The sequence below is a fragment of the Malus sylvestris genome, chromosome 10, assembly GCF_916048215.2.
Source record: "Malus sylvestris chromosome 10, drMalSylv7.2, whole genome shotgun sequence".
NCBI lineage: Eukaryota > Viridiplantae > Streptophyta > Magnoliopsida > Rosales > Rosaceae > Malus > Malus sylvestris.
The window spans coordinates 12618328-12633991 of record NC_062269.1 but is presented as its reverse complement, the minus strand read 5'-3'; the positions used below and the strand labels follow the sequence as shown (position 1 = coordinate 12633991).

General features: G+C 39.8%; 2 protein-coding genes across 2 annotated transcripts in view; one reads left to right on the top strand and one right to left on the bottom strand.

The window, feature by feature from the left end:
* Positions 1-15664, bottom strand: part of LOC126588023 (serine/threonine-protein kinase SRK2E) — a 39649-nt gene that overhangs the window by 14432 nt on the left and 9553 nt on the right. The gene's annotated exons all lie outside the window — the stretch shown is intronic.
* Positions 11799-14804, top strand: LOC126588021 (pentatricopeptide repeat-containing protein At2g15820, chloroplastic; the record flags this gene model as incomplete). The annotated part of the gene is made up of 2 exons (XM_050253149.1): positions 11799-12461; positions 12639-14804. Coding segments are annotated over 2 exons (2544 nt in total), but the record flags the coding sequence as incomplete, so codon positions are not given.

Here is a 15664-nt window from a genome sequence, read left to right as displayed (position 1 = left end):
CCTGGTCTTTCCCGCGAATTTGTGATGGACTCGACTACCTGGTGCCCAAATATGTGTTTAGGTAAATCTTGTAATCCTTTCGTGTAATACTGGATTTAAAATCTAGGTGAGATTGCATGTCCGGTTCCGACGATGAACTCCGGCGAGTTCGTGGGTGTGTGTTGTGCTGGGTGTGTGCGTGTATAGTGTGTGTGTGTGTGTGTGTGTGTGGGTGTGTATGTGTATGGTGAGTGCATGTGAGTGTGTGTGGTGCACGTGTGTATGTGTATGTTGTGTCGTGTGTGTGTGTGGGTGTGTGCATGTAATGTGTGTGTGTATGTGAGTGCATGTGTGCATGTGTGCTGTGCATGCACGTGTGTGTTGGCGTGTGTGTGTGTAGGTGTGTGCATGTAATGTGTGTACGTATGTGAGTGCATGCACGTGTGTGTTGGCGTGTGTGTATGTGTGTTGTGTGGGTTTGGGCTCAAGCCCAAACCACCCCTTTGTTCCTAAACTATCCAAACCCAAAACCCAAAAGGTCCTAACCTTATTTAACCTAAACCTAAACCCTAATCCCGATCCAAACCTAAGACCCATTTCCATTTCTTGAAATTCTATAGTTGGGTAGTTTGATAAATTGTACATTTTTGTGTTTAGGTGAAGTTGCTAGTAGGGATTTCCCTAATCCTTTTCCGCACAATTCTGCTGCTATGGAGTATCTGTGAGTGGACCCCCTTCTAAAATTTACATGATTTCATAGTTTAATTGCATAAATGAATAACATGCCTTACGAGTTTATGAACTGATTTTATGTTAAGCATGTTTATGGAATATGTTGTTTATCGTCTCGTTTTTGGTGAGGAATTAATTAGTAGCCTATATTGAGCTATAGTTTGATATATCGTATTTTCTATAAAAATCATGAACTGGTAGACTATCTGATGGATGACTATAGGATGCTAGAACATGTTTTAGAAACCCCTCTTTATAGTATAGACGATGGATGACTTTATACTATGAAGTGGTTATTTAGGAGAGGCGCAACTATTTGTGCGTACTTAGTGGACACTATGCCGCCTGGGGCGAGGATCTGGTGTTGGCAGATAGCCTGGGAGAAATAATCCTTAGCTACGAGCTGAGGGACACGGAGCAGGCATTGGGCCGGGAGTTGGTAATCTCTGGCTACGGGCGCAAAGACCACGGTGCTGGCATAGAGCCGAGAGTTATATTTATTTAGTGATCTTACTGGCAGCACACCGCGCTTACGAGACGATTGATATTTTGTTTTCCGCGATATGTCTTTTGAGATGTTTTTGGCATGCTAAGGTTTTCAGTAAACCTATCACTTAATATGCTAGTATTTTTCTTTAGATAAACCTGGGAGTTAGTATGTTGATAACTGTTTTAATATATATATATATATATATATATATATATATATCAACTTGGTCCACTCATATTTGTTTTGCGCTCCCTTCAGGACATAGAATCGAGGCATACAATCTCGGCATCCAGGCATTTCCGCATCGGCATCTTCGAATGCTCTCGGTTTAGGACCCACTCCTTTGTTCAACCAATTTTTATATTAATTCTTTTAGTGTTTTAGATTAGATGTGTGCTCTGAACACGTTCCTTAAATGCATCTTCTTTAGAGGTGAGGAGGAAAAAAAATGAGATTGAGCTCCCAGTTAACTTGCTGACAATCTTTGTCTTCAACAACTAGGCAAGTTGATGCTGAAGGGCCATATCATTCTACCGTTGGGTTCATGAAATTAACACCTAAAGCTGTCAATGTCATTTTCTGAATTAATTAGAGTCGTGATACTGGTTGATTGTTGGCTTGGCGTGTGGTAGCTACTATGTGGTCGGGGTGGAGGACGGTTGTGTTCGATAAATTGATATAGTGGAAGGTAAAGATTGCCTTTCTGTGAAACATGTGAGGGTATTATTGCATTTTAGACTGTTTTATTAAATGTCATTGTCACTCTGCCTCTTTGAATAAAAACGCTGTTTCTCTCAATTTCTACCAATTTCTAGTGTCATTGGTAGTAGTTTTTTAGAAAAGCATTTTCTGTTTTACCAAACATATTTTGTTAATACACAAAATCAGTGAGGACTTTGGTACAACAGAAAGTGTTAAGTTTGTGACCTTCGCTAGATTGCTCCAGTCAATAGTGTGGATAAGTATGTAAATGATAGAGACAGGGAAGCAAACACATGATGTACGTGGTACACCCAGATTGGCTACGTCCACGGAGTAGATGAGTTTTCATTAATTGTGAAGGGTGTACACAAGTACATATGTTCAAGCTCTCCTTTAGTGAGTACTAGTGAATGATTTAGTACAAATGACATTAGGAAATATTGTGGGAGAATGATCTCTTTTAATAGAAGAGTTTCTAGCTTTGTTCTGACATTGACACGTGTTATGCTGTGATTGGCTTCTGATGTCGACATGTGTCGCACTGTGATTGGCCTCTTGGTTTGAGGGAAACTCTTTTGGGTCCTTGACGGTATAATGTTGACTAGTGCTCAGTAGTTTTAGGATTGGTCAAGTATGGTATAAACAGTGCTCCCCTAAGTTCCCGAGTGAGGGAAGCTCCTCGGTTGGGGACTTACAAGATCCAAGCCACTTAGTAATCACGAAATTTCTAAGTACTGAAGTGTGGTATCGTTTTCACTTGCCTTATCTGTCTCATAGGTAGATGTGGCATCTTCTCTGAAAGTACTTTTCCTCTATCCAGGGGTGGTATCCTTAACTGGTGGAGATGCACAAGGTAATGTATCAATTTCACTTGAAGCTTACTTGTAGTTTTAGGCTTGGTCAAGCGCGATACAAACCATGTAGTAGGAGTCCCCCAAGTCGCCGAGTTAGGAGATCTGCCGAAAGAGGTGATAGACAAGGTAAGTAATCAGAGCTCCTAGCAATCAGTCTTAGATCAGAAGTTTGATTTCGAGTTCTAGCTGATTGTTCTCATTCTCCCTATCTTGCAGACATCAGGAAGGATAAAGAGAAGAAAAATGAGAAGATATGATATGAGATACTTTTGCTTTTGAAGAAGTAACTTTCCACATGCTTATTCTTGAACTGGGCTGGAAGGTTTTTTGGTTTTCTCCAGAGTATAAGGTCGACTCAAGAATTTGAGGGTAAAAACAAGTCCATCAAATCAAGAGTGCGTTCGACCTTGATGATATGGGATACTTTTGCTGTTGACAAAGTAATAGATGAATCGGCACATGTTCTGTTACGCTTGTCTCCACATGCTTCCTTGTATCATTCTCACTTGCCTATCTGTTCCTCAGGCAGATGTGGTATCTTTTCTAGAAGTATAAGATGTTGAAGATGAGTACTCGAGAGCAATGTTAGGTAAGTAATCAAGCAAGGAGTTCCAGGTAGTCAGTTCCTGACTGGAAGCTTGATTTCAAGTGATGACTGATTGCTCTCTTTCTCATTTTCTTACAGGTAAGACTAAGGCCAAAGGAAAAGACAGGGAAAAAGCATGATATGGGATACTCTTACTTTTAACCCTGATGATATGAGATACTCTGGCTCTGGTGTGGCTTGTTTGCAGAGGTATTATCGAGGGGAAAATAAGCTGAGTATTTAGAGAGACTCTGCTGAGAGTGCCCTTTCGGATGTGAAGAAAAGTTGAGCATTTTTTTTATTTGCAGGTTTGCCTGGCTGTGGAGGATGAAGGTCAACATATATAGGAATTGTCCCAACAGGGAGTAGTAACGCTGTTCATTTACCCTTCTTGGTCATAGCAATGTAGTGGGAGCTGCAAGATTTACTTGTCAGAGCACTTTGAAAAAATGGTCTGTGGTATCTGGAAAGCTAATGTTGCGTGTGAAGATTGCAGATAAGCTTTATCCAAGGAAATCTGGCTCTCAAAGTTCAGAGAGCGGTGCCTCTTTGATTTTCAAACAAGCAATCCTGTCGGGGACCTGGCTTTAGAGATTCGGAGAACGGTGCCTCTTCGATTTTTGAGAAAGCAATCATGTTGGGAGTTTGGATTTTGAGATTCGGAGAGCGGTGCCTCTTCGATTTTTGAGAAATCAATCCTGTTGGGAGTCTGGCTCTCGAGATTCGGAGAGCGGTGTTTCTTCGATTTTTAAGAAATCAATCATGTTGGGAGTCTGGCTCTTGAGATTCGGAGAGCGGTGCTTCTTCGATTTTTGAGAAAGTAATCATGTTGTGAGTCTGGCTCTCGAGAGTCGGATAGCGGTGCCTCTTCGATTTTTGAGAAAGCAATCCTGGTGGGAGTTTGGCTTTTGAGATTCGGGAAATGGTGTCTCTTCGATTTTTGAGCAAGTAATCTTGTTGGGAGTGTTTTCTCGATGTGAGTAAAGGTTGGGCATTTTTGCCAGTATGCCTTGCCATGGAGCACGGAGGTTGACACACACAGGGACTTTCAGTTATCAAGCAGTGGTGTTGTTCCTTTACCCTTGTGGGTAATGGTAGGGTAGCTGGACCTTCAAAATTTATGTGTCTAAACTTTGTCAGAGATCTTTGGCAAAGTTATCTGTGGTACCCGAGGAGCTGATGTTGCGTGTAAGGATTGTCGACATATTTTACTCAGGAAAATCTGCTTCTCGAAATCCGGATAGTGGTGCCTCTTCGATTTTTGAACCAACGACCGTGTTGCCCATTCTTTTATAGGGGCACTAATTATGTGCAAGAAGTACGTTCAGAGAGTTATTGCTTGTAGAAAATTTTCCCTTATTTTTGTACTTCAGAGATTTATTGCACCTTATTTCTCCTTCATCATTTCTGAGAATGTCTGGCCCATCCGACCATCGTTTTGACTTGAACTTTGGTGAAGAGGTAGCCATGCCTTCTCAAGACAACATATGGCGCCCATCCTTCTTATCCCTTACTGGTCCTCTTACCGTTGGAGACTCTGTGGTGAAGAATGATATGACCGCTACGGTGGTGGCCAAGAACCTTCTCACTCCCAAAGATAACAGACTACTTTCCAAATGGTCTGATGAGTTGGCTGTTAAGGATTCTCTGGCTCTCAATGTTCAGTGTGCAGGTTTTGTGTCTACTATGGCCCAACGCCTATTTGCTCAAACCCGCCAAGTTAAATCATTGGCGGCTGAAGTGATAAGTCTCAAACAGAAGATCAGAGGGCTCAAGCATGAGAATAAACAGTTGCACAGGCTCGCACATGACTATGCTACAAACATGAAGAGGAAGCTCGACCAGCTGCAGGAATCTGATGGTCAGATTTTACTTGATCATCAGAGGTTTATGGGTTTGTTCCAAATGCATTTATTGTCTTCGTCTTTTAGGGCGGTACCGCGTAATGAAGCTCCAAATGATCAACTTTCGGTGCCTCTTCCTTCTGGGGTTCTGCCTAGTACTGAGGCTCCGAATAATCACCCTCTGGTGCCTCCTCTTTTTGGGGCTCTGCCGACTGCTGAGACTTCTCCTGAGCAACCTTTGTGAAGGCTCTATCTTGTTTGTTTATTTTGATTCATGTATATGTACATATTTGTAACTTATCAAATATATCAATAAACAAACTTTGCTTCATTTCAAAGTATTGTGTTAAATACACCAAGGCCTTCTTCACTAAGTTTTTTGAATTTTTTCTTTTGTTGAAGCTTGTATGTTGAAGCTTTGAGAGTGAAGCATGTATGTTGAGGTAGTGCTCCCTTAATTTCCCGAGTGAGGAAAACTTCTCGGTTGGAAACTTGAAAAATCCAAGTCACTGAGTGGTCATGAGACTTCCGAGTATCAAGGTGTAGTAGCATATGGTAGGAGTCCCCCAAGTCTTTGGTCGAGGGAGTTGACGAATGAGGCATTTCCTTTCTAAGTGGTAGCCCAAAACTCCTCCTTCATATATATTTGTTATGAAAGTTGTTAGGCCCAAAGAAGAGGAGGCCTAGGCAATTTTATTTTTTTTCGAATTTTCGAATTTTTGAATTTCCGATATATATATTTATATATATATATTTTTTAAGTTTTGTAGGTGAAGCTTTGGTGTTGAAGCTTTGATGTTGAAGCTTTGTTAGGTACCATGAATTGATTTTTCTTCACACTATCTTGATCAAGATAGTGTGAAGCTTTTGTAGGTGAAGCTTTTGTGTTGAAGCTTTGTAGGTGAAGCTTTTGTGTTGAAGCTTTGTAGGTGAAGCTTTTGTAGGTGAAGCTTTTGTGGTGGGTGAAGCTTTTGTTGGTGAAGCTTTTATGGGTGAAGCTTTTATGGGTGAAGCTTTTGTAGGTGAAGCTTTTGTGGTGGGTGAAGCTTTTGTAGGTGAAACTTTTGTGGTGGGTGAAGCTTTTGTGGGTGAAGCTTTTGTAGGTGACGCTTTTGTGGTGGGTGAAGCTTTTGTGGGTGAAACTTTTGTAGGTGAAGCTTAGCTTTTGTAGGTGAACAAGAATATTACCTTATGAACGTCAATCTGTGCGTGAAAGCTTGGGTTCGAAGTTCGTCCGTACAAGGAGAAAGGAGAGAGAGTGAGTCTGAGGAAGAGAGAGCATTGGAGAGAAGAGAGAGGGATAGTTTGTGTGTGTGTGTGGTCCACGTAGGTCACCAACCAACCAAGGAAAACACTTTAAGTCCTAAGTGTTCCAAAACTTAGGGAAATTTAGAATTTGTCCAAAAATTAAGGAAAAACACAAGTTTGGACCACCTCTAACATGCCTAATACACACCACAACACTCACGTCCAAGGGTAAAATAGTCAATTCATGTCATCGATAATTTATTTCGTGATGGGCTGTGACATATTAGCACTCCAAAAATCTCATTCTACACTCCAAACTTTCTATATTAGGAAAGAAAAATACACTTATGAGGAGTGTAGGATGAGATTTTTAGAGTGCCAATAACACTTCCCTAAAATAAACTCATAAGTGTTTGTTAAATCTATTAATTTGATGGGATATGCATTCTACGAAACTAGTTTCAACGATCCAACCGTCAAACATGTTTGTATATACTTCGAGATAACATGTGTAAAAAATTGCAAAAAAAAAAACATTAAGAGATTAGGTAACAAGATGCAAAATTCCAACGGCTATAAACAATAAAATCATGATTTAACAGTAAATTTAGTTCTGATTTTGATGATTTTTTATGGTACACTCCTTGACCCTATAAGAATACAATGAACAAAGTTGATCTTCAATTTAAAATATTTACACTAGTGGCTACTTATCAATTAAAATTACGCAGTTTTTATTTTTATTTTTTTGGGGAATAAACAATTACTTCCGATCATTTAAACATGACCTTGAAAAAAATAATATAAGTATAGTAAAAACAAACTAAAAAAACCAAAGATTATCAAAATTATGCTTATCTAATCCTGATTAGTCATTAAATTCAAGTTTTGTACATCTTCATACCAATTATAGCAAAAAAAAAAAATATTAATTTAACATAAATAAATATTTAACAAAAAAAAATATTTATGTTATATTAAACATGTTAAGTTTAACGAATATATTTAATTGACCATCTTCCCAGCCTGATGGTGAAGTGCTTTTGTATGAGACATCTGGATCTTAGGTTGGAAGGGGATGTGCTTCTGTTGTTGCCTTTGAATGTGATTAACGAAACATAAATATTTATAAAATATTTGAAAATAATATAATACAATCCGATATAGGTAGTATAAAAAATTTGAAAGTATTTGTGACACATCCCGATCCTAGAATCAAGGCATGCTGGCCGTCACGTGGGCGTGACGTAACCAAAAGTGCAATGCGGAAGCAAAAGATAAAAGAAATACGAAGGAATAAAAACCAACTACTAGCAATAATATCCAACTAACATGCTAGAGTGAGTTTAAGTGTGAAACACACATATTCAGAGCATAAGTACTAAGTGCAGTCAAGTAGGACCATTACTAAGTTACAACACCCGAAGGTGAGTCCTACATTTAAGTAGTCTGTCAGAATGTCGTGGGAATCCTCGTGAGCCTCCAACACTGCTAACTAGAACCTGGAGGGGCGCAAAACAAGATTGAGTGGGTCAATAAAACAAAGCTTTTTGAAAATATTTCATTTAACAACACTTCTAACCCCTCATTGTAAAACCTGTATACTTTCTCAGAAAAATAGTATATATATAACCATATATCACAGCAAAACTCAAATCACAAGTCTTTAACGCTTTTCAAGAATATGCCATGCTATGATTCAAAACATGATAAGGATGCATCAATATAACAGGTGAAATAATAAATCAACCGGAGACCCTGCAGTTGTCCTGTAAGGTTAATTCTATAGCTCAATATCCAACCCAACCGGAGTCACCACTGTGACCTGTACGGCATTACTCTACACATAAATCGGAACTACCTGAAGTAGTCTGTACGATAAGAATGGTGTAAGAATACGCTTTAGTGCTTTTCTCATCAACAACTGTATAATAATCTAAAGTCACCTACAAGTTGGAACCACCTCTAATGGTCTGTACGACATGTCGGAACCACCTTTAGTCATCTGTACGACATGCACCTACTTGGATCCAAGGTGAGCGTGTGGTGCGGGGTGAATAATATAAGCACTAACACCAAAGGTGCAGGTTATAAGCTCTCAACACAATTCACATCATCAATAAACCATATGAACAACATAAAACTCACCTGATACTCCACTGTGCGTCCACAGCACCATTTGACACATATGCATCAATTACTAACTCATATATTTCATATAATATGCATGCACGACATTTTAAAACATATTTTCATTTATATTCAATTTCTGGGAAAAATTAGTAGTATATAGGTATAAACAGAAAAGAACTGCCCACTTACTGGTATGTCGAAGGATCGTAACCCCCGTGACGCCCTTGAACGCGCTCGTCCTCGGGATAGGTCTCACCTATATGCGAAACAACTATAAAAAGCGTTATTTAAAGCACATAACTAACAATACATAATAACTTCTCATACGATGCTCAATTTTGGGTATATGAATATACCACAGTGACCTACTCGACGTCACGGACGTCGAGGTATTTTTAGAAAAAATTTTCAATGCCGCACGCGCCGGGAGGGGCACAGACCTACGCGCCCCCACGCGCGTCATCCCTTACCTCCAGACGCTGGAAAATCTTGCCGGCGTCAGAAAACTGGGTAACTTACAATCGCCCTTTTCTCGCTCGATTTTGCACCGTTTTTCACGAAATTTTCACCAAAACTTCACAAATTTCGAGAGGAAGAAGGCTATACCTTTTAAAACTTCCAAATCCTTCGAAAACTCGTTGGGATAATTTCACCAAAATCGGCCACCTTCGAACTAGAGCTTCCCGACGTCCAAAATTTCCAAACGAACGTCCCCAAGCTTCGTGGGAACCTCCTAGAGCTCACAGTGATCTTGGATTGTCCTAAAAACCAACCATTACAAAGTTCGTGAACAATGCTCAATTCGGACCTTGAGTTTTCAACGTGAAATCGAAATGTTTCTTACCTGAAATAGGTATGGATGTGTTTGTAGGGTCCTCACGAACACAATGATGCCCTCGAAACCTTCGATCCGTGCCTGGTTGTTTGCGGGTGAGTGTGTCCGTACAGTTCGAAGGGAGAGAGAGAGAGAGTGAACTGAGAGGGAGGAGAGAGTGAACTGAGAGGGAGGAGAGAGAGAGAGCACGGGGTGAGGTATGTCCCGTGTGTGTGTGTGTGGTCCACCCAAAATAAACCATAATCCCAAAATTCTTTAAGTCCCTTAGCAACCGTTAAGGGCAATTCTGTCATTTCACATCCACGATAAAAGAAATTTCAGGACGGGCTGTGACAATTTGCGTCGGATATAGCCACCAGAGTTAGTATAAAAAATGCCAAAATATTTGTATTGGATATAACTGCTAGAGTTAATATAAAAATTTGAAAATAATATAATATAATTTGACACATTACTTACTCATGTCTGATGTAACCGCTAGAATTGGTTAAAGATATTTAAAAAACTAAATCTGGTAGAGTTAAGGGCCCGCTTCATTATTCTTGTCGGAAAGTAGCGAACTAATGTTGGATATAAGCGACAGTACTACTTTGTTATCCGACATTATTTAAACATGTCGTCGGAATATTTTATCCGATAATAATAGTATAAAACTGCCACCACTCTTCGGCACGTTAAGCCAATTTTGTAGTAGTGGCCTGACTAATTTAGTCAGTACTATCTAGTGACTATTTATCCTATCTGACTGAAATAGTCAGTATAGTCCGAACTGCCAAACGAGGCCTAGTAAATCAATTGAAGAGTGTTTAAAGCTCATTAGGACTCTTTCATTCAGTTGGAGATTTGATATGATAAAGTGCACAACAACTGCTTATCTCTTGGTAGCGTTCCTCCTCATGCAACTTCTTGTATTTCAAGCCCCAACTTCAATTCCTCCAAATTTTGGCACATGTTTAACACCATTTAAACTCCAAAACATCCAGCCCTTGCGCGGTCTGCGCATGCTAGCTATCCAATCCAAGTCCAACACTGGTTCTATTTGCTCTTTAATCTCCAATTTTCAACTTTACCAACTGAACCTACAATAAAACGAAAATAACATAAAATACTATAACAAACGGAGATTAACTAAGTAAAATACAAATAAATAAGATAATAAAGTCGCACAAATATGCTCCTATCATAAGCATATTATATTTTATGCTCTTGGTAAGTAAAGGTGAAGTTCTAACTCGAAACAAAACATATATCAAGTATAAACGATAATTCTTCATTGCTCACCAAAAATTAAAATTAAAATTTTAGATATTAATAACAACTATAAGACCATCTCTAACCCTTGGGTTAAAACCTAAAAGTTTTAGCCCAAAAAATTTAGGTTTTAACCCAGAAACAACTTTTCTTTTTACCCTCCAGATTATTAAAGAATGAATTTAGGCTATTTTTTAAAAAATAAATAAAATTATGTGGACTATCATAAATTAATTTTATGAACATTTTAACCTAAACATATTTAAATTCCAATAAACATTGAAAAATCACTAAACCGATACATGAAACTCATGAAACACTATGGAAGAAATGAAACACATGATAGAGATGTATAAACACAAAACACATGGGTTTGGAAGATGGTAGAAAGAAAAATTGGAAGAATTGTAGGAGAAAAGTAAGTTTTGTAGGGATGTTTGAACATAGGTATTTATAGAGTTTTTGGGTGAATTTTGAGTTAAATAATTTTTTTTGTAATTATTTTAGCCATTGGATTTAAATTTGGGCTGTTAGATTTGATTATATTCGATCTCAGCCGTTGGATTCAATAAACATATAAATATAAAACTAAAAAAAAAAAGTTTGAATGTGGACCGTTGGATCAACCAATGGCCCAAATGAATTTGGCCGCACGATCAGAAAAGAGCCGTTAGGCTCACCAATGTAAGGAGACAAGTGGGCGACAAGCCCACGCGGGTGGGGCAGTTTCGTTTGCTGGGCTTGGCACGTGGCGGGCGTGCAAGCGTCCAAGCTGGCGATGGGCTTCAAACGCCTGTTTTCACTCTAACTTGTGGGCTCCATCACTATCTTTGGCCTAAATCTTGGCTGGAATTTGGTTTTTTTTTTTAGTTCTAACACTTAACACCATTTTAACACAAGGGTTGAAATGAAATGGAAGGAATAAAAGGAAATTTTGAGACTTACTCCAAGGGTTAGAGTTGATCCAATTGAACTATTAATTTACATGACAAAAGCGGTACTCTTATTTTTGTACTTGACGGTGAAAAGTGAAATTAACCCAAGTAAAATTGGTGAATTTGGGAATGGTGGGCTTTATGTACAAGTGAAGCCCAATACTGGGCCCCTTTATTTCCAATTTAATTACAGAAATAAAACCCTCTGAAACTCAAAATCCCCAGCTCCAAGAACTCTATCAGAAACAAGCCATGCTTCTGCGCAGAGCTCCAGAGCTCCAGAGCTCTCACCCTCCACTCTCTCTCTAACCCACTCCTCCTCCTTCTTCTCCACTCTCTGTTTCTCTAACCCTAATCTCCTCTCCATGCGCTCTTCACTCTTCCCTCCTCTCTCTCTCCTCCGTTCCCTCACTCTCTGTCTCTCTCACAACCAACACCACCACCCTCATACCCACCCATTCTCCAGGCCCATGTCCAGTTTTCCGCTCTCCACCACCAAACCCTTCCGGTTCCACGCCCTTCCCTCTTCCAGTACTTCCGTTGAACACCTTGCAGGCAAGGCCTCGGACCCAGAGGAGAATTGGGATTTGAGCAATGTCGCGCAGAGCGAGGTTTTCGATTTTGAGAATTGCTTTGGTTCCGCCGACTTGAAGCACCTGGGGGCGCCGAAGCTTGAGGTTCCCGAGCTGGAGGAGCTCCCGGAGCAGTGGCGGAGGTCGAAGCTGGCGTGGCTGTGTAAGGAACTGCCGGCGCATAAGGCCGGTACCTTGAGTCGTATACTCAATGCGCAGAAGAAGTGGATAAGGCAAGAAGATGCCACTTATGTTGCCGTGCATTGTATGCGGATTCGGGAAAATGATGTCGGGTTTCGGGTAAACTAACTAAAGTTTCAGTCTTTATGTGCGCTTTCAGTTGGTTGATATTTGCAATGTGTGTGCTTTGATTGAACTTTGACTGTGATTTTAGCAATGTCGTTACGAACCTTTGTAAAATTAATAATTATATGAGCATATGGCGGACTTAGTAAAGTTTATTGAAAATGTCTGTAGGTTTACAAATGGATGATGCAACAACACTGGTATCGTTTTGATTTTGCTCTTGCTACTAAGTTAGCGGATTACATGGGTAAAGAGCGAAAATTCTCGAAATGTAGGGATATATTTGATGATATAATTAATCAGGGGCGTGTTCCTAGTGAATCTACATTTCATATATTGGTTGTTGCATATCTTAGTGCCCCGGTTCAAGGTTGCTTGGAGGAAGCATGTGGCATTTACAATCGTATGATTCAGCTAGGAGGTTATCAGCCCCGGCTTCACCTGCACAATTCTCTCTTCAAAGCCCTTGTCAGCCAACCCGGAACCTCTTCGAAACACTACCTTAAACAGGCTGAGTTTATTTTTCATAATTTGGTAACAACTGGACTCGAAATTCACAAGGATATTTATAGTGGATTAATTTGGCTACATAGCTATCAGGATACAATAGATAAAGAAAGGATGGCATTGTTAAGAAAAGAAATGCAACAGGCTGGAATTGAGGAGGGCAGAGATGTGCTTGTGTCTCTCTTGAGAGCTTGCTCAAAAGAGGGGGATGTGGAGGGAGCAGAAAGTACTTGGCTCAGACTTTGCGATCTTGAAGTTGGTCTCCCACCTCAGGCATATGTTTATAAAATGGAAGCCTATTCAAAGGCTGGAGTGCCTTTGAGATCCCTGGAGATATTCAGGGAGATGCAAGAGCAGTTGGGTTCGTCCAACGCTGTCGCATATCATAAAGTCGTAGAGGTCTTATGTAAGGCTCAAGAAGTTGAACATGTCGAGTCCCTCATGACAGAATTCATCAACACTGGTTTGAAGAATTTCATGCCGTCTTATATTGATCTAATGAACATGTACTTCAACTTAGGCTTACATGACAAACTGGAATCAGCCTTCTCCCAGTGCCTTGAGAGATGCCGACCCAGCCGTACTATTTGTTCTATATACTTGGATTCTTTGGTGAAAGTTGGTAATCTTGCTAAAGCTGAGGAGATCTTTGGCCTAATGCAGAGTGATGCGGCAATCGGTGTTAACGCTCGGTCCTGCAACACCATATTAAGTGGATACCTGTCATCTGGAGATTATGTCAAGGCAGAAAACATATTTGACCTGATGTGCCAGAAGAAGTATGACGTTGAACCACCATTGATGGAAAAGATTGATTATATCTTGAGCTTGAGCAGAAAGGTAGTCAAGAAACCTGTAAGCCTGAAGCTGAGCAAAGAACAACGAGAGATTCTAGTAGGTCTTTTGTTGGGTGGTTTGCAGATCGAATCTGATGAAGACTGGAAAAATCACATGATCCGGTTCGAGTTCAGTGAGAGTTCTAGCACACATTCTTTGTTAAAGAGGCATATATTTGATCAATACCATGAGTGGCTACATCCTTCTTGCAAGTCCAGTGAGAGTACGGAGGACATACCATATAAGTTCTCAACCATCTCACATTCGTATTTTGCTTTCTATGCGGAGCAGTTTTGGCCAAAAGGCCGAAGAATGATACCAAAGCTAATCCATCGATGGTTGTCACCATGTGCGCTTGCATACTGGTACATGTACGGGGGCCACAGTACTTCATCAGGAGACATATTGTTGAAGATAAAGGGTAGTGAAGAGGGTGTTGAGAAGATTGTCAAATCCTTAAGGGCAAAGTCCCTTGATTGCAAGGTGAAGAGGAAAGGGAGAGTGTTTTGGATAGGTTTTCTGGGAAGTAGTTCTACCTGGTTCTGGAAATTAGTAGAACCTTATATTCTAGATGACTTGAAGTATGCTCTAAAAGGTGGCCAAATCTCAGATAACAGCATGGTTGAAACCGAAAACGTCAACTTTGGTAGTGGGTCTGATACTAATGAAAATGCTTCTGATTACAGTGATAATGATAATAATTTGTAGCTTCTATAAATTATTGGCCATTGTGTTCGGTAAGCTAGAAGACTTCTCTACCAACTCCAGGCTTTTCTCTTCAAGATACATACCTGGATCCACAAAGAGCAGATGAGTCTTGATATTTTTGTAATACTATCTTTACTTTATAATCAATCTCCTGTTGTTCCTTTTTGTCCTAGAATGGCATTGTCTCTTTCTGTGATTATCGATGCAGTGACTGTTTTTCTAAATAGGTTTGTATATTTGGCAACTCTTACTCTTATATTTGAATGAGTTTCCGTCTTGGCTCAACAGATTGATTCTTTCCAGAAAGACTATAGAAGAATGGAGGAAATAATAAATAAACAGTAGATACTTGTCCTTTCACATTGCAGTATACTTACTTAACTGCCTTCCTTCTAAAGTTTTGAATTATGATACTCCTTTTCACAAATTGTTCTGCAAAGACCCAGATTATACTATTTTGAAAACCTTTGGCTGTACATGTTTTCCATACTTGTGACCCTACATTAATAATAAACTACGTTATGTTCTACCAAATATGTGTGTTTTTAGGGTAATCTTTGAATTATCAAGGGTATAGATGCTAAAGACATTTCCACCACCTGAATTTTTTTGTCAAGCCAAGTTATTTTTTATGAGTAAAATTTTCCATTTCTGACCTATTACTCTTGCCTCTCGAAACAAAAGTTCGTCCTCAGATCCTGCACTCGAAATTATTGGACCACTACCAACTGGACACCCACAACCCAACGGCCTCATACCCCTGCACCACATTTGGCCCACTCCAAAATTCAACCAAAAACCTGCACGTCCTCTTTATGTTCTTTCTCTGCAGTGCTTAATCTTTCAGCCACAAGTTCTTCATCAAGCAAGTCAGAGAAACATGCCACAAAGCCTAGAGGCTCTGTTTCCCATTTAAATGCACTGGTTTGGGCTTGGCACAGCAGATAAAATCTGAGAAGGATGAGGACCTTACGGCTGCAAGGGTGCACATGGAAGAGCTTGAATCCTTCAGTTGACAAAAAGAGGTAGGCCTTTAATGTCCTACTTGGTTCCTACGAGCTGTTATACACGTTCTTCTACTACAAATTGATTATGTTTGTCCTTTTTCGTGTGGTGCAGATATTTGCTTTGAATGCCAGATTATC